At 37.7% G+C, this 23,852-nt stretch overlaps 3 protein-coding genes across 3 annotated transcripts; all 3 read left to right on the top strand.

Annotated features, from left to right (window-relative positions):
- The first annotated feature begins 6 nt into the window (after positions 1-6).
- On the top strand, positions 7-3,882 carry LOC106942626 (complement C4-like). The gene is made up of 9 exons (XM_015025951.1): positions 7-61; positions 731-821; positions 1,358-1,432; positions 1,508-1,610; positions 1,685-1,774; positions 2,779-2,883; positions 3,125-3,208; positions 3,311-3,443; positions 3,519-3,882. The coding sequence occupies exons 2-9, from the start codon at positions 750-752 to the stop codon at positions 3,658-3,660; spliced, it is 804 nt and encodes a 267-aa protein (XP_014881437.1). The 5' UTR covers positions 7-61; positions 731-749; the 3' UTR covers positions 3,661-3,882.
- Positions 3,883-7,698: 3,816 nt separating this feature from the next.
- On the top strand, positions 7,699-14,805 carry LOC106942624 (tenascin-like). Its single transcript, XM_015025948.1, has 15 exons — positions 7,699-7,832; positions 8,875-10,390; positions 10,479-10,610; positions 10,689-11,453; positions 11,570-11,692; positions 11,839-11,982; positions 12,072-12,191; positions 12,292-12,447; positions 12,534-12,643; positions 12,720-12,852; positions 12,936-13,087; positions 13,163-13,259; positions 13,402-13,563; positions 14,105-14,268; positions 14,350-14,805. Exons 2-15 carry the CDS (start codon positions 8,998-9,000, stop codon positions 14,446-14,448), a joined length of 3,750 nt encoding a protein of 1,249 aa, XP_014881434.1. The 5' UTR covers positions 7,699-7,832; positions 8,875-8,997; the 3' UTR covers positions 14,449-14,805.
- A 263-nt stretch (positions 14,806-15,068) lies between these two features.
- Positions 15,069-20,539, top strand: LOC106942625 (steroid 21-hydroxylase-like). The gene is made up of 12 exons (XM_015025949.1): positions 15,069-15,265; positions 15,360-15,551; positions 15,632-15,721; positions 16,706-16,860; positions 16,959-17,054; positions 17,299-17,409; positions 17,499-17,585; positions 18,514-18,597; positions 18,717-18,830; positions 18,931-19,097; positions 19,601-19,704; positions 19,789-20,539. Exons 1-12 carry the CDS (start codon positions 15,136-15,138, stop codon positions 20,028-20,030), a joined length of 1,572 nt encoding a protein of 523 aa, XP_014881435.1. The 5' UTR covers positions 15,069-15,135; the 3' UTR covers positions 20,031-20,539.
- The last annotated feature ends 3,313 nt before the right edge of the window (positions 20,540-23,852 follow it).

A 23,852-nucleotide genomic window follows, 5' to 3' on the forward strand; every position in this document is an offset into this window, starting at 1 on the left:
GAAGAGACCTTGAAAATGATGTAAATTCAGACAGCATTGTTACTTACACTGTCTGTGTCAGGTTAGTTGATCATCCACTGTAGACACGGTACTGTGAAAAGTATTTTTACAGATTTCTATTTTTGCAGATCATCAAGCATTTTCAGAAAAAAGATATCCCAAGTAAATACAAAAAGCCGTTTTCAAATGATGATTTAGTTCACCAGCGGGAAAAAGCTATTTAAACTAGCATCAATATCAAAGTAATTCCCACCCAAACCCTTGGCTGCAACAACAGCAATTATCCCTTTGCAACTACTGCCATGAGTCTTTTACATCGACATGAAGGACATTTGAGCCAAGTTTTTGTGCTTTTTTTCTTTTTAGGCCAGACAGCGTTTCAAACAGAAACAGCCTCTTTACGGTACATTCTAAAATATCTAAACGGATTTAAATCTGGACTTTGACTATGCTGCTTAATTCACAAAATAATTTCACAAGAGTCTCTAGGATTATTAGTCTGGTTTTGCATCAAATGTGAAACATACCGCTGTATTTTTTTTGTCTTCAGCTGATTTGCACATTGGATAATATTTTGGCCAGGCACAGTGGTCCAGTTGGTCGCATTGTTGCATTTAAGCAAGAAAATTCTAGGCTGAAATCCCAGCAAATATGTCAAATATGTTTTCTCAGAACAAACACAGAAAATTTGAAGATTTTTTTTTTATTATTATTGTTTTTCTCCTCCTAGTTATAACCCAAACAGCCCTATGACTGGAATGGGCATTGCAGACATCACATTACTTAGTGGATTTGAAGTGAAAATTGAAGACCTGGACACGGTTTGTTGTTCTATTTCCTTTTCAACGCTCATTTAACAGTGTAAAGAATAATTTCATACACATGTCTTAAGTAATTGTTTCCAGAAATGTTGCTCCAGTCTTTCTTCAAGGGATGTAAACCTCTAACTGTAAATGTAAAATGTGAACTATACACATCTGCAGGATGATAAATATTTTGAAAAACAATAAGGACAAAACTACCTGAGATTCTTTATTAACTTTCAATACATTTTAGTAATTAGGAGACATTGGAAACCAGTGACTTGGTTAATCTGCAGTTCAAATTCCCCCTATTTTTATTTATTTTTTTTATTATAAACTCAAACACAAGATTTTACAGATAAATATCAAATTGTGTATTCAATTTAATAAAGTTGAAACCAGTTACTGCCTCATAGAATCCTATTGTCAAATTATTTATTGTTCACATGTATTTAAGTTCTTATTTATTGCAGAGACCAAAAAAATCAATCCAGTAGTTACCCCTAATAAATGTTCTATTTTCTGAGAGTTGATTTTTTTTGTTTCCATCTCAGCTTAAAAAGCCCCCAGAGCAATACATTAGTCATTATGAGCTGTCATCTGGAAGATTGCTGATGTACTTCAATAAGGTACGGTTAAAATCAAGTTAAAATCAGGGTATTTCGGATGTCCAGTAGTAACATGGGTTTTCTCTTTGTCTCCAGCTGTATGAAACCAGGGAATGTGTGAGCTTTTCTGCTAATCAGATGGTGCCAATTGGCCTTTTGCAGCCTGCCCCAGCTGTCTTCTATGATTACTATGAACCTGGTAGTATATCCTTTTCTATTTTACATAATCTCTTAATGTCACCCATGTTGAATTTATTTTTTTTTTCTTTGCAGATATAAAGTGCACCGTGTTCTACTCGCCTTCACGAAGAAGCAAGTTGGTCTCCACGTTGTGCTCAGAGGATGTTTGCCAGTGTGCAGAAAGTAGGCACTCACTTCAAAAATATGAACACATGCAGTATCTAACCATATTCATACTGATTCACCTTTTCCATGTTATACAAACACAACCATTATTTAATTGAATTTACATGTAATTGACCAACATGCAGTACCACACAACTGTGTAATAGAAGGATCACTTTGATATGTTTTTGCTGCTCTGGCCCCTCAGGTTTGGGTGGAGATCCAACTCTTTTTGGGCTTGGGATATTGTTTAATAGCCTAAACCTGCTTTAAATCTTTCCACAACTTTCTCTTTGACCTGTCTGCTGTGTTCCTCAGCCTTTATGAGTCTGTTTTATTTGCTACTGTCCTCCAATGTCCTCTGAGGCTTTCACAGAACAGCCTCCATTAACACAGATTATCTTACATACATGCAGATTTTCTTTATTCACACATTTGATGCCATTGGATGCATAGATCACTGGCATCAGCAGGAATAATTAGAAATGCATAAAATCCCTTTTTCATTTTTTTCTAAAATAATGTGAAAATGAATTATCACTATTTTCAATCCTCAGTTTTTACCATTTTTTATTAACAAAAAATTATTTCAGCACCTAAACGTAAATTGCAGAATCATAATCACTTCTGATATGAAACTGATATGAAAAAAGGCATCTTAAAATCAGACCTGGTGATTGTTATGTTTATGTGGGTATAAAGAGTGCTGGAATGAAGGAGTTCCTCTGTCTAATTGGTTTAACTGGACACTGTCGCCTGGACTTTCACTATAATTTCTGGTCAACCAACATGAAATAAAAATGATCAGGCAGCACATATACTGACTCTTTAAGTCCACAAGCACTTTTTGTGCATCTGTGACAGGTTTTTAGCACCACATTTTGCCTGTTTTTCTGTTTTGCTCCATGAAGAAAGTACATGTATGTATCCTAGAATTTAAGAAAAAGACATTTGGACCTATGTTACGTCTGATAAGCATGTTTCACTTGTGGATTGCAAATGTCATTGTGTGCTTTCTTTAGGACCCTGTCATAAAGTACAAGAGACCTTCAAATCTAACCGATTCAAAAACATAAGGAAGAATACTCGTTTTGAATATGCATGCTTCTCCCCCCGAGTGGATTATGGTAAGTAGTCGCTACAAGAGTTTACTATTCTGCAAGGATATTGTTGGCAAATAACTCTGAGGATTTGCTGCATTTTTATCATTTTTTTATATCTATTGAGGGACACAATCCAATAAATAAAAAAACATCTAATATTAAATCATGTGCTACTTCAAATAAAACCGTGATAGGTATGTTTAATAAAAAAATCTATTATCCATAACAGACTATTCAGATTTGTATTTGTGTGTCTTTATACCAGCTTACATTTTAGAAGTCCAGGATATTTCTGTTAAGAGCAACTTTGAGCTGTACAGCACTAAAGTCGTCGACGTCCTCAAATATCGTAAGTGACCAACCAAAGCAACCAAGGGAGCAAGAAATAGAGGTTTTTAAATTCTTTTTGGGCTTTTTTATGGTTAGAAATATAATTTTTTTTGTTTACCAGATGGAGACCTGCGTGTGACAGTCAACAGTGTTCGGGTGTTTGCCAAAAGGCTTCAGTGCAAAGGGCAGCTAGAATTAGGAAGACAGTATCTGATTATGGGCAAAGATGGTTCCACTAAAGACTTAACTGGAAAGTAAGTAACATAAGTTGTATTGATAAAAATACAGTTTTAAATACACTGACACTGTTTTTTTTTCTGTCTTCGTAGCATGCAGTATCTGTTGGAATCAAACACCTGGGTGGAAAAGAAACCGCTAGATACCGACTGCAAAAAATCCGCAAACATACGTACTTGTAATGAGTTCAACGAATTTATTGACGAGTACAAAACCGATGGCTGCAGACAGTAAATGTGACTCATGAATCTGTTAACCTTTACTGCAATTTACACATTACAACTGATGGATAAATTACCTTCTGTAACATAAAAAATATATAAAAGTAATAATCACACTGAAAATAAATTACTTGCTAGAGCGCCACTTTATTTTTTCCAGTTAATGCATTGTTTTTATTTCCTCATGTTGGAGTTACATGATATGTAGCTGAAATAAACATGACTTCTTGTTGGGGAAAAAAATGTGTTTGGCATTGCTTGTGCATTCCAAAACTTACTAAGACTTTAAATTATTCAAGAGAACTGTCCAAAATGTTTTAAAGACGACAGAAAAGGTCCTGGTCAAGTTCACAAGTTTAAAATCAAAAGTACAGAATCTTTGCTGGCTGAAATTGGCAGCAAGAGGAAGTAATCAAGAACTGTCACCAGATTAAAGAGCCAGATGGACAAAAGCCCACAGTGGTTTTCAAAAGAACTCGGTGAAGCTGAAGAATGAAGAATCTGCACTCCAAAACATTGACATTAATTTCAGTCTGAACAAGCCTGCTGGTTAAATTTAACGAAGGTTTTAAGATGAAATCTGCAATTGTTTTGAATATTTCTGGGCTCCATGGTGCTAAGGTGGCCATAATTGTGGCCTGACTTGAACTCTAGCGAAACTCTCCACTACAAACTGAAAAAGGAGATTGCAGCATGCAAACCAAAGGATATTGATGATATGGAGGCCTCTGTCAATAAGGATTAGGCTAAAGGGGAATTCACATCAGTAGAGATTAGTTAAATCAGGGCATTAATTGGTGTATTTAACACAGATTATGCGTCTAATGTTCAGAAGTGCTGAACATAGACCATGGGAAATGATAGGATCATATTTATTACATTTGCAGCAGGTCATAACAATGAGTGGCTTCACTAAATCATGAAGATATTTGGAATAAAGAAACTTTGAGATTACATTACACTTCCAAAGCTGCACTTTCTGTTAAATTTGGTTAAATCACTTATGAAAAGTTCACATGAGCTTTTTAAATTGTTCCTGTTGCTGAATAATATTGCATTTACACTTAGAATGAAAATGCAATATTATTTGTTTTCCCACCTTTCTCCCAGAAACACGATTCAGCTGGGTTTATCTTAGCCGTCCTGTGAAAGACACTCATGTTTTATGTTATCTTTTGCTTTTACGGGCAGCTAAGGATCTGAGAGGTTTCTCTGTGCTCAATTCGCCCTCCTCTTCCTGCTTGACATCTGCAACCAGAGGGAAAAGGAGGTGGGAAGGAGTGGTTTGGGTTTTTCTTTTTTTTTCTTTTCAGGTCTATTCAGTCACTCTTATTGGTCGGCCAGGGTTCGGATCAATCATACCCCTCATAACGACCAAAATTCCCCTTAAGAGAGAGTTTATGTCTCTTCTCGAATGTGGTCCAGCAGGAGACGTGATGCAGAAGGTTCTCAGTGCAATTACATAATTCAGAGCGAACAGGAGCGGGGAGGCCGTCGGTAAGGAGGCTGTGAACAAGCAAAGGCTTATGTGCCTATATTATTCTAATCTCAAGGAGCAGGTCCAATGTAAGCAACACGGGGGGACTGACCGTCACTTCAATCATAGCCTGTTCAATGGCCACACTGTTCCAGCCTCACTATTAGACATTTCATTAAAGTCAGATGAAGAAAGGGTAAATAAATATGCAGATTTCCCATATACTTTTGGTTACTGTCAGCAGCCAACATCATGATTCGAGAAAAGGAGCTTTTTGCCAAAGACTTCTCGGAATAATCAATGTATTATCAACAGTGAGAAGAGTACACTTATGTCCCTTGGTTGAAATAGTAAAGACTGAAAAAGCAAATGCAATTTTTTTTTCTTTTTGAAGGATTTCAACTTTCTATTTGACTGATTCATGAGTAGGCTGCAGCAGAGGAAAATTTGTGAAAGATGTCTTTAGGTTGGCTATTTCAATGAAACCTAAATTAAATGAACGCAGTTTTGATAAAGATGCTGATCTCACAAATTTCCCTCAGACAACATCTAGAGGTTTACATAACCAGGTGCATTTTCTCAGGTGTGCAAGTCCTGGTAGGTGTTGAAGTGAGGCTCAAAAGGCCAGGTCACGGTCAGCAGCTTGATGGTGGTCCATGATGCAGAGAGGTATAAGGTTGGAGATGTTTTTGTAGGCTGCCATCTAACAGAAATGGACCACCTACTCTGGAGTTCATTTTTTCTTTTCATTGGAGGCTGTTATCAGCAATTTGTTTGCAGAAATGTCACCAAAAATCTATTTATTGCATAAGATTGTGCTTGTGCTTGGAGGTTGGATATGTTTTGCCAAAGCCTTAAAAACATATATTTTAAATTCACATCTGTTTAAGTCATAAGGAAAACAAATCCAGTTGACTTTGAGTCTTTTCAGTAAAAATCTCTTTTAATGTCCTATTAGGGTTTGGCCATTTACTGATAAGGATGCACATTTTCAGTGTTATTACTTGCATTAAGAAGAGTACATATTTCTGTTTTTTTTTTTTTGTTTTTTTTTGCACAGAAATACAAAAATACCACCAAGAAACCACAACAAAGAGCAATTCCATATGGAGAGTAACAGATGAATCAGTAGACTTAGGTATAAAGTGTTCTTCTTTAATACTGTAATCATGACCGGAGATTTTTTTTTTAAAAAGTGTCTTTTTTTATTTTTTATAGAATTAGTAATGTAAAGGAGAACAAAACTAAAAGAATGACAGTGTAAAAAACCCCATACTGAAGAATTTAGTTTCTTCTTAATGTGTTAACATTATTTCAAAGCAGATCAATCTACAGCACCCTCCACACTTATTGGTAGCTTCTGAAAATGAGTGACCACGTGGTGCTTTTCCACATGTTCATCCCTTGTTTGTTCCTGTATGCAGTGTTTCCTGTCCAGAAGCTCAAATGTAGTTTTATCTGAAAAGGGTCCTGTCAGTCAGAATAGGGTTTAGGAACCTTCTTATATATTTGCATTTGTAATATGAGAGAAAAAACCTGCTATGCATCAGAAATAACCATTTGGCATTTTGAAAAGGAGTAATGGATCTTACACTTCTGGATCATTTCTGTACCTCATTTTCTGTCCTACTTATCGTTTGTACTGGTAAGATAAACTTGAGTCATCACCCGGCCTCCCTCGCCACTGTATTTGAATGATTTTGTTACATTTCTTAGAAATGTCTTAAAGTTAGACAGCAGCCCCCACTCACTTTGTGTCTATGTGGTGATTCTACGTATAGAATATGAATACATAAAATATCGATGTCAATGTCATGGTGAAAGTGCCGCACTTAATACAATAAAAGGCTGTGACGATCTCAGCTGCTGTTTCTGACCTCCTGCTAACGTGCAAGAGCGTCACATACTCCCTGTTTGCTCTAAGCCTTTTATATCGTTTTCTTCATGTGGTTTACAAAAGGTGGGATGGTGGGTGGCCATTGGGTTAGAGATGTAATGCCGACACAGAGGATTCCTAACATCCTGAGGATGGTCGGTTGCTAGCATAACTCGCGCACAGTTACATCTCATTACCTTCAACAAACAGCCGATTCATATATCTGGGGGGTTTCTGTATCCTGGAGTCAGTGCTGGATACTTACAGTGTTGGGCTTTGTATTCCAGCTGAATCATGGATTTACAGTGTGCAGATGGCAGCTGCAGCTGAAATAAGTCAAGACACTTGCAGAACATGTTCAAATCAAACTGTATGCGTAGCTTTGCAGTGTTTTTCAGCTTTTTTAGCAACTAAAACATGATGTACAAGAAATTAATAATATAGTTATATATACATATATTAGTAGATAATTTTGCTTTTCATTAGAGTAGACGTCAGGAATACATGTTAAATGAAATAATGATAATTTTCACAGAAAATGAAAGTGGTACATTTAAGGTTTGAGTGAGTGCAAAAGTTTCTGTTTTTTTGTAACTCCTGCACAAATATTTTTCCCCGTGGTCAGGCGTTGAGGGACCAGTAGGCGTGGTGGAGGTGTGTTTGTAATAGGAAGGTGTAGGAGGTGTTAGCAGGGCCAGTCTTCATCACTCACCTCCTTTATATTGGGGGTCCCTTTTTCAAATCTTTCCTCTCAGATCCGATCCCGTCTGCTGGAGTTGCTTTGGCTCAGATGGCGTCAGAGACATAAAGCAAACAACTCATTCATCAGTAGGTAGGTTTTCTTCTCCATAATTATTTAAAAGAGAAAACTGGACTCTTTCGAAGTAATAATATGTAGCATTTGCTCCAAAGGTAGACATGACAGTGCACATATACTATGTTGTGTTGCAGTATTATCTTGTATCTTGTTTTGTGTGAATTTCTTATTTGTTGTGATTTACATATAATTCTTTTCATGATGGAATAAAAAATACATGGATATTGTATGCAGGTTAAAAGTGTGTAGGTTGTTACAACAAGTAAAACTTTATTATAGTGCTTAAAAAAATAAAGGCACACAAGTTTTCTTAGTTCTCCTGTTTGATTCTTCATAAATTTATAACAGCAATTGGACATCTGTGGGATTTTTAGAGTTTTGGCTCCAGTGGTTTGTGCAGCTTTCTGTACCTTGAAAGGTGTACCTTGTCTCGCAGTTCAGTACAGTGATGCTTTGTTACTGCTCAGCCTGCTCTTACTGGTTAACTCTGGGTTTTCCACTCAAGTCTTGCTTCTTCCTGATCATTTAAAAACTTGGTTTGGCAAGCTGTTCAGTTACAATCCAGGGCTGTATTTGTAATATCTATGTTAGAAAATTCAGTTTTAACTATGTAAATGTGCGTACATGATTATTGCATGTAAAATCCATTAGTTTGGAGGATTTTATGTCAAATCAAAATTGTATTGTTTTGACTATAGCGTAGTTATTACTCGTTGTAACATTAATATGAAATAAATCAACCTCTACCCAATGAAATATTCTCTTCTGTTTATTAAACTTTGTCCAACTTACAGTCTCTTTAAAGAAGGTAAAGACTTTCAAAGAAGTCTGTGGTGGAGTGTTTCATGGCAAAACACTACCCAACAAATACACTTGTCATAAATATGACTGATGTAAAAAATACCTTATCTAAAGAGTGTAAATGGGAACTCTGTGAATCTGGAGCGAACAAGGACCAAAAATACTCATATGATCAGAAAAAGTGTGCTAGAAACTTAAACACATTAAAAAACACATAGATAAGTAATAATAATGATTTTCCTTTTTTCATCTATAGGAGAGACCTGCCAAAGTCACCTCCAACAGCGTCTCCTAAGAAGCATAGAGGAAATACATTATTTTTGTTGTATAACAGTTTTCCAAAAGTTATACAACATCCCTGCACAGCAGCCATTGCAATATGTTAGTTACCCTCGGACTTATCTTACTCCTAATCCCATTCCCCTCCTTTCAAACCGCGACCCTTGACAAAAGAGATGCTGCAGGAAGCAATGTGACCAAAGGCAATACTGTTTCAACCTTCTCAAAACCAAAAACCACTGCTGCCCCTTCTAAACAGAGTTTGAACCCCACCCTAAAGCCAAACACTGTCACTGTGACAATTTTACCCACTGCAGGCTCCAACCAAAGATCAGCAGCCAATGCTGCAACAACCACCAAAAGCAAACTCAGTGTTGCAGTGGTTCAAACCACTCCACCATCACCAGCAAGGGCTCCTAAAGCCACTTACACCAACAGAGACAAACACAAACTCAACCAGACAGCTTCAACTAAGCTGTTGTCACTTAGTGAAGAAAAAGCCAACAAAATCAAGTCTGAACCTACTGGAGTTCACCAAGACCAGTCAACTATCACGAAGCTTTCCTCAGACAGTACTTTGAAAACCAGCAGAAACAAACCTCAACAATCTCACAATCAAACTACATCATCAAAATCTCCTTTAGCCAGTAATGAGAAGAATGCTGAGGACAAGTCCAGTCACAAAGTTCCTTCCACACCTTCCAGTGGCAGTAAGCCCACCAAAGACAGGGCTGCAGCTGGAAACCAGACTGTTTTTGATAATCCCCTCACCACCGGTGATGATAAGTCCAAAGACAAGTTAACTCCAAATGTTCCAACTTTACCTACCAGTGTTAGCAAAACTTCTCGAGGCAAAACAACAGCCTCTGGTAACCAGACCATTGCTCAAACACACACCCCTAAAAGTGATGACAAGTCCAAAGACAAATCAACTCAGAGCGTTCTGTCTTTATCTACCACCAGTAAACCTACAAAAGTCAAAGCCACAGTATCTACTAATCAGACAACTTCTGATAATTCTCCTCCTAGTGGTGATAAAAAGTCTAAAGATGCTTCAAATACTCTGCCTTTACCTACCAATGGCACTAAAACTACTAAAAATAAGCATAAAGAGTCTGGACATCCATCTGTGGTTGATAGCCAACAGATCAATGATGAGAAGGCCAAAGACAAGCCTGGTGAAAGAGCCGGGGGTTCCAATAAAGATAAAGAAATGGGCACCATTACTATTACTCAGACTCCTTTAATCCAGGCAACCAGCAAAGACAATGCTGGTCCTTCACAGCCCCTTAAAGTGATCATCAGTTTCAATGGTGACTGGAGTCACACAAAGGAACAGGAGCTGACGTTAAAGCCTGGTGCTCCACTGGTGATGACACATAGCATCAACCTGCTGCCTGGTGGGTGTGCAGGGGGATGTGAAGCTGAGGTGGCTGCTCTGAAAGGACGCCTGACCCGGCTGGAAAGAGAGATGTCCCTTCTAAAGGAGAAATGTAGCTATGCCTTAAATGTACTTTAAATCTAACATTAGACAAACAGGGACTGGGCATAATAATTGTGCTTCTTCTTTTTGCCAACCAGGTCCATGTTCTGCAAATTGCCCAAATGACTGTAGTGGCAATGGGAAATGTGAGAAGGGGAAATGTATTTGCCATAAAGGATTGACAGGTCTTGACTGCAGTAAGTGTGCAAAAGATGCCGAGTGCTTTAAAGGTAAGAATACGTTTGTTATGCTTCCAAAGTTTATTTTATTCCACCTCTAACAAACTTTAAAATTTTCCTGTTCACAAGATGATAAGAAGGGTTCAAATACAACCATTGGATCTATGAATGACAGTGAAAAAGAGGTCCATGGAGAAAAACCGGAGATCAAAAAGCTTCCTCCAACAACAACTACACAAAGACCAAGGAAATTACCGCTCCAAGATGAGCCAAATGTAACGCAGAGTAATGAGAAAAAAACCAACAGCACAAAAAGCAAGAATGAAAACAAAAACAACTCTGTTGAGCTGCCCAACACGAACAAGAATCAAGTAAAGACATCCACTGACATAAATCGATTTTCAACAAGTCCATCAACAGAGGACAACAACAAAGTTTTTGAGAACAATACAACAATCGATAACTCCTCCAGAAAACACGGAGGCTTAGGATCAGTGAAGGCCGTGAATATCTCCACCTCTAGCTTCACTATCACATGGTTAGCGCCACACCGTATGTTCAAGAATTTCACTGTGATCAGAAGAGAGCCTCACACTGACAGTGACACTGATGAGAACGAGGGGCTTGGAGAGGAGATTGTTGAAAGAGACTTGATGTCTGACACTAGAACCTCAACTGAAGTCCACAGTCAGAGCACCAACACAACTGTCTCCTCTGGTAAAAGTGCTGAATCTAGAAGTAAAACTGAAACTAAGAGGATCTCGAGAGTGGTGCCTGGCAGCGCACGGTCCTTCAAGTTCAGTAATCTCAAGGCAAACACACGTTACGTGGTCCACGTATTTGGCTCTACAGCAGACAGAAGATCCAAGATTCACAGAGTTACAGCAACAACAGGTGGGATATGAAATACGAGAAACATATTTCCAAATGGTATCAACACTCTCAAAATAGCTTTTGCTAAGAAGCTCTAACACTAATCAATGAATAAAACTACTTGTTTCTATTCCCAGGTCCTGAGAAACCCACAGAACTGGTTTTTAGTAATGTAACAGAGTCCTCTCTGACTGTTTCTTGGACCAAACCGAACACCATATTTACAGGCTTTAGAGTAACATACATCAACATCGCAACAGGTTAGTCAAACCAACTTTATCTTAAGACAAAGACATTGATTTAAGCAAAAGAACAAAGTCAGTAAATATAGACAGAAACCCTGCGATGTGGGCTACAGACTTGAAAAAGAGGTAAATGTATACGATGCTTGTGTTCATGTTGTCAGGGAAAAGCCAGTTTGTGGCTGCGGACTCTCACCAATCAAGTGTTGTTCTGTCTAACTTGTCTGCTGGATCGACCTACATTATCAGTGTCACTACAACCAAAGGAAGCGCTCAGAGTGATGAACTCACTTCAGTTATCACTACAGGTAATGTTGTTGAAGTTCACCCAGTACACATAGTGTACAAGAAGGTCAATTAATATGCTGTGAATGTTTTTTTTTTTTTTTTTTCATAGTACCTGCTCCTCCAACACATCTCCAAGTCATCAATGTGACATATAACACAGCTTTGCTGCGTTGGACACCCAGCCTGGGGAAAGTAGATCGTTTCATTGTTAGCTATGGGTCCTCCAAGAGTGAGTTTGAACTGACAGTAAAAATAAGTGTAAACATGGAACTGATTGATCCATCTATCAACTTTTTTTTGTTTTGTTTTTGTTTGTTTTTTGAGTACAGCTCCAAATGTTACAGTAACAGTGATGCTGTCAGGAAATTCAGTGCAGTACCAGCTGAAAGGTTTACAGAGAGCGACTCTGTATAAGGTCAAAGTCCGGACCCAAAAGAACAACCTCCAGAGTATGGGAATATCTACTTCATTTACAACAGCAAATGGTGAGTAGAATAGGAATAACTGAAGGCTTTAGAGTTTTTTTTTTACCTTCTTAAACTTAAACGTATGCAATTCTTCTGTTTCCTAGTGGTTAAGGCCAGTGAAATTGGAGGTCGGTCTGCAGTGATTGCCTGGAGGACTTCTGTTGTTTTTCACAGCTACAGAGTGATCTATCAGATGGCAAAAGAGGAGGCAAAGGTGAGTGATTATCCGCTTTTGATTGGACCAATTTGACCAAATTAAGATTCTGCAAAAATACACCTTTGTGTGTTAGGAAGTCATTCTGGAGCCACCCATCACAGAGTATAAACTGACCGGCCTGATTCCTTCGTCATCCTATTCTGTTGTGGTACAAGGCGAGAAAAATGGAAAGTATACGTCACTTGTCACGTCACAGTTCGTCACCGGTAATTATTTTTTTCTCACTATTTAGATTAGTTAGAGCTAAATATTCATAATACTCTAAGGCACGTGTTTCTTTGCCTTCCAGGAAAATTGCGTTTCCCTTTCCCGACTGAATGCTCACAAGAATTGCTAAATGGAGCTCTGGAGTCAGGGGAAGTGACCATCTACCCGCAAGGGAAAGAGGGGCGAGCAGTGAGAGTTTACTGTGACATGGAAACAGACGGAGGCGGATGGACGGTACAAGAAACTGCAAAGACATTTACGAAGTCAGTTGGCAAAACAGGATGCAAAATCAATTTGGGTGTTTTATAGGTTTTCCAGAGACGGATGAACGGAAAAACCGATTTCTACAGAACCTGGAGTGAATATAAAGCTGGCTTTGGAAACCTAAGTGAAGAGTTCTGGCTGGGTATTGTTGGACATTATTGCTCATTTTATTATCCAGATCAAGTTGTTGCATTTTGAAGGAAAAGAAATATGCTTAGTTCATCTCTGCAACTTAATGTGTGTTTTTTTTTTTTTTTTTTTTTTTTTCTCCTTCCTTTGGCCAGGAAATGAGCTCCTGCACAACCTGACCAGTATCGGCCCCGTGAGCCTGAGAGTGGATTTGGAGTCTGGAAATGACACAGCTTACGCTCGTTACGCCAACTTTTCTGTTGCTTCAGAAGGGAGAAACTATACTCTTACTGTATCTGGATACACAGGAACAGCAGGTGCATTTTAAAGGATAAAAAAGATGATTTGTAAACAACTCTATGAACATTTTTTCAAAATTAAAATACATGTGTGAAATCTCATGCCAAACATGTTAGGGTTAAAAACTTTAAAATTCCAAGAATAGGCAAACATTCCAACCTTAAATTTCCAAGTTTTTTTTTTTTCCTTTTTGTGATATTGATTATTTTTTAAAGTTTAATAAATTATTAAGCAAAACAAAAAAAATTGTTGTCCAAAATCCTAGTAGGAATATGAAATCTCTCGGGAAAACACTTGCAATGGTGCTTAAAAAATTATATTTTTTTGCATTATTTTAGCATTTATTATTATTATTACTTATTTATGGCACCTAAAACTGCTGTAACTTTATGTTTGTGGGTTTTTGTTGTATTGTTTATCGTAAGTTACAGGTTAGCATAATGTCCTTGGAAGTTTAAAAGCAACTTCATAGAAGAAACTGTAACAATCTAGTTTTTTTGTTTTTTTTCCAGCTAGATATAAAACAGATCCTAATTTAGATGCTTTATTTTCTTCTAGGTGACTCCATGAAGTACCACAATGGCCGCCCATTCTCAACTCGAGACAAGGAACCAGATCCTCTGGGGATCCACTGTGCCAAGGCTTATGTGGGGGGCTGGTGGTACAAAAACTGCTACAAAGTCAACCTCAACGGTCTTTACGGCATGAACAGCAATAATCAGGTAACCAACTTTCCTCACATTTTTCAAATACTATGGACACAGACCACAGATCAGTGATTTTCTGTTTGTTTCTGTTTATAGGGAATAGTCTGGATAGACTGGAAAGGCAAAGACGTGTCCATTCCCTTTTCTGAGATGAAGTTCAGACCGTCTCGGTTCTCCCCTGCAACTCACGGCTAAAGATGCTTCAAGCCCCGAGACTTGTACATACCTGCGTCTGCATGTCTATTCCCACAATAAATTCAATGTAGGATTTTTTTTTTTTTTTTTCAGATACTACTGGAACAATCAGTGTATTTAGTTCAGTTTGAAAGATGTTTTTTTGTTTTGTTTTGTTTTGTTTGCTGAGCTATTCTTATGGAAAATAAAACGAGAGTGGATGAGTAGCTCATTGCATCTGAATACTAAAGAAACCTTTTGCTTGAAGATGATTTTATCTGTTTTACCTCTAATAAATCTCTGTGCACCACACACATTAATCCCACTATTACTGTATTATTATGCACTGTCAATTGGAATAAATATTGCTTAAGTGGGTCTCGCATGTCATTTTTTGCATTTTTTATTTTATTTTTTTTCAAACCAGAGCTATTTTGCAGAAAAACTTGCACAGCACAAAGCTGAGCATCAGCCTGACTGTCATGTAAACAGAGGTTTGTTTTAATACCCTTCAGCACGTCCTGACTGTGTTCATCATGTTATCTCTTGTTATATGTGCTGGAGTCATCACATCATTAGATATGTTGACCTAAAAAAAAAAAATATTTAGCTGTCCTTGATTACAGTGCAGACACTGACAGCTTATCAAACTGAGAAGTATAAAAGAGTAGTGTAGTGTACTGACCTGCTTTTCAAAGTAGAGGATGCATGAGAGAAGACAAAATGGCAGTAGAGATGTCACTGGTCAGTGTCGGAGCATTATTTTTTCTTGCGCTGCTCCTTTTGGTACTGATTGCCAGTCAACGAAACACTCATTCGCAAGGAAAGGATAAGAAAAGTAAGTAACTCCATTTACTGTGTGAATAATTCATGTTTCATGTTGGCTTAATAATTCAACCTTACCTATTTTTTTCTCTTCTAAAATTTGAAAGGAGTAAAAATTGGACTTTTGCAGCATCTGTACCAGTTTGTTCGCAGTTCTTCAAAACCTTCCCTGCCGGGCCCCCCGAGTCGCTTCCTTATCGGCAACATGATGGAACTGACACACGATCACTTGCCGATTCACCTGACCGATCTCGGCCAACGCTACGGAAGCATCTACCGCTTAAAATGTGGAAAAACAAGTAATTGTTCACATAAGGGTCACATCGTCTTTCTCTGTCTGACAGACATGTAACCTTTCATTTCTACTCTGTTTGTTAAGCCATGGTGGTGCTCAACAGTTGTGAAGTCATCAGAGAAGCACTGGTGAAGAAATGGTCTGATTTTGCTGGACGACCAATTTCCTACACAGGCAAGATATATTTTCTTGATAGACATATCTCTATGAATTAGGAAGTCGCTGAAATGATGCTTTGTCAGTAATTCAACTCAAAAGGAGGGGAAACTTGATTTTTAACACACAGGATGATTTTTTCTTTAGTTTTTCTGTTATTTTGAACCATTTTCTTGGGCCCATTAAGAACCGGGACAGTGCAGGTAGGCGTCTATGTCCTGCTGGAAGATGAAATCAGCATCACCACAAACCTTGTCAGCAGAGATAATTATGAAGTGTTAGATGTCCCGGTAGGTAGCTGGGTTGAACTTGAATAAACACCAGCAAAAAAAGCAAAGCTTTTTAACTGAGCGCTGTGGAAACTTCCCTCTGGACTTCAAGCAAACTTGGACTAGACTTTCTGCCTCTCTGCTCCTCCTCAAGACACAGAAACCTCAAATTCCGATTGAAATTGGATGAGTTTTGTGAAAAATGGTGTTTTATCTGAAAAGACAAAGTCGAGGCCTTTGCCAAGATAAGACGCATCTGGTGTTGTCCCAGATTTAGGAGTGAATCAACTCAAGGAGTGCAACGCTCATGTGAAGTAAACATTTGTGTGCGGTGGCGCTTGAAGAACTGACTCCAGCTGCTGTCCACACCCTGTGAACATCCAAGCTCAAAAATTGTCTCTGCTTCCAAATCCTCTCTACACTGTAGTTGTTCTTGTTGCTGGTTCACCGTTTTTAATTTATTATTATTATTTTTTGTTTGTTTTTAACAAACGTTTTTCTTCTACTAAACTTCCAATAATCTGCTTGGATACAGCATTCTTTAGTTGCTCAGCCATTTTCTTTATCTAGTAAGTCTTTCTATTCGGTTATGTTTATTCCTTTTATTAGCTGCAGCAGCTTTCAAAGTGAAATGTTCAAAATTCTCCGCTCTGTATAAAAATTTATGTAGCTGAGTTTAACTTTACAAATGTAGTCGCTACATTCCCTGATATTTTCTTCACACTCGAAACAGGAGACATTGTATCTGGAGGAGGACGTAACATCTCTCTGGGAGATTACACCGAGGAGTGGAGGGCACACCGGCGTCTCGTCCACAGTGCCTTGCAGCGCTGCTGCCAGCGGTCTTTACATGGGGTGATTGAGAGACAGGCCCTGCATTTGAGAAAGGTACAGAAAACCAGGACAGGTCCAGTGAGACCAAACCAAATTCAGGGGAATTTCCAATGTTACATAACCTGATAAAGAGCGGCCTGTTTATCTCTCAGGTTCTGATGGATTATCAAGAAAGTGCTGTTGACCTCTCAGAAGATTTTACTGTGGCGGCCAGTAACGTCATCACCACTTTAGCTTTTGGGAAAGAAGTGGGTGTCTACTTTCTCCAGCTGTTTATTTTAAGCTCTTGAGTTCTGAGGACAGTTTATAAAATGTGCTTCAATGAACAGCTGTGATTGTGCCAGAGCTGAAATTGGTTGTTTGTTTGTGTTGGGGAGAGAGCAAAGTTTCTGTTTGAATAGTTGTTTTTAGTGGTGAGGGTTGCAAAAAGATGCAGTCACGTAGTCCATTTTACCTTAGAACACAGTGTGTATCTTTTTTTTTTTTTTCTAGTATGATAAGACGTCACCAGAGCTGCAGGAGCTGCACCACTGCCTGAACAAGATCGTTGCCCTGTGGGGCTCCTCGTGGATTTCAGCCCTGGATTCTTTTCCGCTGCTGAGAGTCAGTATCTATTTAATATTATGACTGACAGTTACTGGGTTATGAAAGCGCATTTCATTCATAAATTCATGTATTATTTCCTCTCAAAGAAATTACCAAATCCCGTGTTTGCTTGTCTTCTCAAAGAAGTGGCCAGGAGGGATGCCATCATAAAACAGCACCTTAACAGTTACAAGGTTGGTGAATTTCAAAAATAGATAAAGCATGTCTATGTTTTGTAACTGACACCCTTTTATTAGTTCATAATCCTTTCCATACCAAAGTTTCATGCAGTTTTGTCACAAACCTTTTCATTTCACGTGTCCGTGCAGGGTAAGTACCTTCTGATCCAACATCTATACGACCAATTTAGGGGTGTACCTTCCAACCATGACACTTTTAGATAATTACATATAAAAAGAAAAGAAATGTTTGATTATAGGCTGAACAAATTATCAGTATTCATACATAAATGCAAGAGCCAACACACACAAACAGCAGCACAATGCATACAGTAAATGCAGCTAGGTGGGGTAGCAAACTTAAAAAAAATAGGCTAACTGAATGACAGACAATAATAACCAATAATAATACATTTTCTTTTACGTAACAGTCATGAATGACACATAAATGGGGTAATGCTAGTTAGTTTGAGAATGATAAAATAGACTAAAATAATGGTAAATACAGTCACACCATAGGGATGGATCACACACGAACATTTATGCATCCACACACAGTAATAAGGGTAGATTTTCCTCTCCACTGCTGCTACGTGCATGTTCAGTATGAGGGATTGCTGTAAATGCAACTTGCTGAAGCAAGAAGACTCAATGTCAATACTGGAAGTCAGCATTCAAAGTCAAGTGAACCTGATGGACCTTGATAACTAGTATCAACTGGAAAGTGATTGTATTGAAATGATTTTTGTCGTTGTTGTTGTTCCATAAAAAGTTAGACACTATCAACATTGCAAAAGTACAAAATGGCAAAGAGGGAAAATGACCAAAACACATGGACAACATAGAAATCTCAAAGGATAAATTCAATTAATAAGATGCTGTATCCAAGTCTGTTTATGTATTATGTTTAAGTTATTTTTGTCTTTCTACATTCTGTTTGCAGGCACAAAACAAAATAAACGAAGATGCTATAACAGGATTCCTCCTCCAGGGCCTTGACAAACATCAAAGCACAGAAAATGGGGAGGTATATACCTTCATTAAGTGCCAGGAAATATTAAAAAGGAGATATTTATAGAAATCCAATATTTTTAAGTAAGCAGAACTTTATCTGCAAACAAACTGTAGACATGTTCTTATCTCCAGCTCCTGACTGATGTCCATGTCCACATGGCGACTGTGGACCTCCTCATTGGTGGAACAGAGACCGCTGCAGCTTGGCTCAGCTGGACCGTGGCCTTCCTGCTGCACAGACCAGAGGCATAGGAAACTTTTACTGTTAATATTTTTTTAATGCCATTTACACATCTTGCAGGTTGTGTCTGTGTCTCATCTGTTATTTTTTTTCTCTATGGTTTAGGTGCAGACCAGCGTATATGAGGAGCTGTGCAGAGTTTTAGAGGGGCGGTATCCTAAATACAGTGACAGACACAGACTTCCTGTGTTGTCCTCTCTTATCAGTGAGATGCTCAGACTCAGGCCGGTTGCTCCTTTGGCCGTCCCACACAGAGCCATCAGGGACAGCAGGTTAGCTCAGCTACAATGAAACAGTGACTCAATGCATTTGTTTATGATTTGGACTCATAATGAGTTAAAAATGTCTTGAATTTTCTTTAGATATTTGAATAGTGGCTATTTAGTATTCTAGCGGATGGCAAATTAAGAAGTGGCTGATGAACCAGGTTTCTTCTGAAATTTTGACAATTAACACTCGTCTGTCTAACCTGAATAACACGTCTTTCCCATTTTGAAGAACAGCCATTGGGCTCAGTGTTATGTCATCTTTACTGATATTGTAAGAGGTTTCAGTGAAACTCTCTTAACATAGAATTTAATAACTCAACTGAATTACATAAAGGTTACAAATTTTCTAAATTTGTTTTTCCTGGTTTTGCTATTGCAATAAAATATTTAAGTCATTAATTTTAATTTATTTATCAATGTATTATCTTTACCTTTTTGTTTGCTTGCATTGCTTTTTCTACAGTGTTTTATTTGGAATTTGACTCTGATTTTAAACCCATGTGCAGCATCGCAGGTTATTTCATCCCGAAGAACACGGTCGTCATTCCCAATCTTTTTGGAGCGCATCATGATCCAGCAGTTTGGCCCGAGCCGTACAGCTTTAAACCTGGTACAGCTTTACATCCCCTGCTACAGTGTCCTGCCTGAGCTGGCTCAGCGGGTTTCAATTTGAATCTGTTATTTTTGCTTTCAGAGCGCTTTCAGGAGGGAGGTGGCGGCTCCACTCGCTTCCTGATGCCTTTTGGAGGGGGTGCTCGGCTCTGCCTGGGGGAGTCTGTTGCCAAAATTGAACTCTTTCTGTTCACTGCTTACTTGCTGAGAGATTTCCAGTTTGTCCTTCCTCAGAACGAATGCTCCCTGCCTGACCTCAGGGGGGTCGCCAGTGTTGTGCTTAAGATCAAGGCCTACAAAGTTGTGGCGTGTCCTAGGCCTTGAACTAGTCCTTGGGTAGTAGTGTGCACACATTTTCATCCCTGTAAATGTTTTCCTTTTGTTGCATTTGAGTCAGAAGAAGTTCCTTAACAAATTCAACATGTGGATCTAACTTCTGGAAAGAACAGAGCGGCAAAAATGTCTAACCTTAACCTCTGTGTAGCAATGCACATGGATCCATCTGCATCTGATTATGTACTGGAGACTCTAATTTTGAAACAATTATGGCACCACCAAGTGGACAAATACTGTACATGCATGTTGCTTACCTTTTGCATTTTCATTTTTACTCCAGTGGCTAAAAAGAGTTTTAAGTAGTCATACTTGAAGAAAATGATTCATATTTTTCTGGATTTGGTCACCAAATGTCATCAGGTTGAATCCTTATAAGAACATAGAAAACAAATTTAAATTTGGTCAAATAATGTGACCAAATTTACTCAAAATGAGGGAACTTCTACTTACACTTGATGAACAACTACTTATGTTTGAATATTAAATTTTGTCTATGTTGAAGATTTTTTTTAAATCAGTAGCTCAAAAATATGGTTCAAATGAACCAAGCTAAATTTTGCATGCATTGTTTTTAGTAGAGTAAAACCATTCCCAAATGCACCAGTATGTATACACTGCTCAAAAAAATAAAGGGAACACTCAAATAACACATCCTAGATCTGAATGAATGAAATATTCTCATTGAATACTTTGTTCTGTACAAAGTTGAATGTGCTGACAACAAAATCACACAAAAATCATCAATGGAAATCAAATTTATTAACCAATGGAGGCCTGGATTTGGAGCCACTCACAAAATTAAAGTAAAATGTTCCCTTTATTTTTTTTAGCAGTATATATATATATATATATATATATATATATATATATATAATTTTTTTTACGTACTTGGCATACCTAAACTTACAAACAATACAGAAAATAATTTTTTCAAGTCATGTCATGTGTTTATTAGTACAGTAACAGCTCAAAATCTAACTTTATATGTTTAATTACCAAACAGCTCCTGCGTTGAGAGTAAACTTCTGTTGAATATGATGTTTCTATGAATTATGATTGTGGTTAGGTTTCAGAAAAGTCTTAAAGTGAATAATAAATGATCAGATAATTTCAGCTATTTTTATTTAACAGTTGTTGGAAACCCCACTCCAGCAGAGGACACTGTTGAGCTAATGTGTTCCCTCAATACATTTATAGGATTTGTTCCCTACAAAAACAACACAGGCATATCAAAAGGAAAACTTAATTTGGTATGTTACTTCAATAACTTGTAAAAATCCATCTGTTTGCTTTACAAAACTCATCATTACCAATAAACTGAGTGACCATGACAGGATATGGAAATGTCAAATAACCCAGAATGGTGAGGTTAAAGCCTCTGTCAGATAATGCTCTGCATTAAGAAATTCTAACTGTGGTTTAGTCTGTACAAACATTGAGTTTTGCTCTCTTTCCTGTAGATGGGCTGGAGGAAGTGTTCACTGCTGTTGGTGAGTCAGTGTCACTTCTATGCAGAAACATTTCGTCTCTCAGACTTGGAGACAGAATAGAGTGGACACTGATTAAAAATAAAAAAAAAAACACTGGCTCCATCACTAAAAAATGATCAAAGAAATGTATTTTAAGTGAGCAATCGCTCATCAATAATAATCAGCTAAACGAGTCCCCTGTATGCTGGAAACCACCAGTGTGTGGGTTGCGAAATCTTTGTGTCACTTCTATTTTTCTTGTTTTACATCTACATCAAAGACTGGTCCTTCAGGAGGAGATCTCACTTTGATCTCTGTGGTTACTTGGTTGAATAAATGTAAAAAAAAAAAATCCTTGAACCTAACCCAGTTAGGTTGAAGGTTGCTCAAATATTCTTGAGTGGAAGTTAAGTTGATCATAGTAAAATTTAAAGAAAAAATAACTAGGATGGTTATCAGAGCTGTTTACTAAATGCTAATAGCACGTTGTTCAATAAGCTTCTTCTCCCAGTTTTTATAAGCCCTGATGAAATGACCTTGTTTGTCCACAGAGAAGGTTCACTGAGGGCATCAAAATTTTAGCACTCTGTTAAATGTGCAGTTTCAGTCATTCATCTTTTCCTTTTAATAGGTGCGGCTGCAGTTGAATTTGGCACATATGTGAAGTGGAAACACAGATACAGTGCAGGCATTAACTCTAATAGAGAACTACGACACCGAGCTGTCAGAGTAGCATAATTACTACTATTTATCTTGACTCCTAAGTCAGTTATGATATTAAATGACTGATTTGTTTTTGCAGCTTATCTGTGGTGAAGTGTCAGAATTGTAAGGCAGAATTTGCATTGAAATCAAGCAGATATGGTGAAATGTGTTTCTCTGAAAACTATGATATCACATACTCTGTATAAAAACACACACTTACAGAGGTGTTTTTATACAGAGTATAAAAACTGCCAGGAAGGACTCTTCAGTGTAACGGCCTCAGGTTTGCATTGAAATAACTTCCTTCAATGTGATGTCACAAAGTGATTTCCGGAAGAGGTATTTTAAGAAACTGTTGCTCTCAGAGAACTTGGTCATATTTGTGAAGCATTTAAAGGAGTTCTGTAGAAGAAGAATGAATTTCCAGCCTTTGATTGGACTGTGTCTCATTTCTCCTCTATGGGCATCGCTGGCACTTTATTCACCAGGTAGGTACAACACTTCTCTTATAATCAAATTATCTAGGTTGCATCAAGTATTTAATTTAGTATTTACAAGAATATCTTCTGAAAAGAGAATGAATGTCGAGACTTTGGTTGCTCTGTATCTCATTACATCTGTTCAGTCAGATTCACTTTATTCCTCAGGTAATTGTAGCACATTTATTATATCTAATCAGCCTAATTGATCTCTATTTAGTATTTATTTAAGTATTTATTTACAGTGATGATTTGGTACTCTGTTGTACCAAAGCTAATGCTTTCTCTGCTTATATATTGTAATTAACTGTAAAATTTGGATGTCGTTGCTTTGTTGTCATGGCAAATAGATACTAGTATATAAACTGGCATTTTTTCATGAAGTCCATCTTTCAGAATGAATGTTGTTTTGAATCTGGGATTTGTTTTTAATAAGCACAAGCTTTCCTAAAGAGAGTTTTAGATTTATAAAAGTTCTTGATGGAAAAGTGACTGTAAGAGTGTTTTCACTGATGGCTTGATATTTAATAAACTGCTCAAATATGCTTGAGAGGAACAGGAAACAAATGATGGGAAGTCTCTTAAAGGTTATTCAGTGTAGTTTGTATTTCAGTTATTTCTCTAATCATGACATGTTTGCTAAATATCCAACACAGCAACAGAGAATATGACTGGGATTCACTGTGCAAGTGAATTCAAGTTGGATTATGATCTGCACGCTTTTGAAAAGAACTGTATTTATATTTTTCATTTGAAAACCTAAATGCATGTATTTTTAGCTTGAATGCATTGTTTTATTATTACACACAGGTCCTGTGCTGCAGATTGCTATACCAGGAGACAGAGTTACCTTGATATGTGGTTTACCTTCTACTGGATCCTGCTCTTCTGTAAACTGGATAGTCACAGGTTCGATATGGGAAACAGATGAGGTGGTTACAGCTGGAAAAGTGACACATTTAAAGAAAAACAAGTATCGTCTGCTAAAGGATTGCTCCCTGGAGATCCCTCAGATGGAGCGTGATGATGCCAGGTTGTACACTTGTCAAAGTGGAGCGCTAAATTCAAGTGTTGACCTTCGGTTTGTTGACAGTAAGTAGGACTGTGGTTCATAAAATCATTAAATTGAATATTAAACGAGAGTAATTTTATTTTTA

The sequence above is a fragment of the Poecilia latipinna genome, unplaced genomic scaffold (assembly GCF_001443285.1).
Source record: "Poecilia latipinna isolate Pla-1442-1.1 unplaced genomic scaffold, P_latipinna-1.0 Scaffold4429, whole genome shotgun sequence".
In the NCBI taxonomy this organism is placed as follows: Eukaryota; Metazoa; Chordata; class Actinopteri; order Cyprinodontiformes; family Poeciliidae; genus Poecilia; species Poecilia latipinna.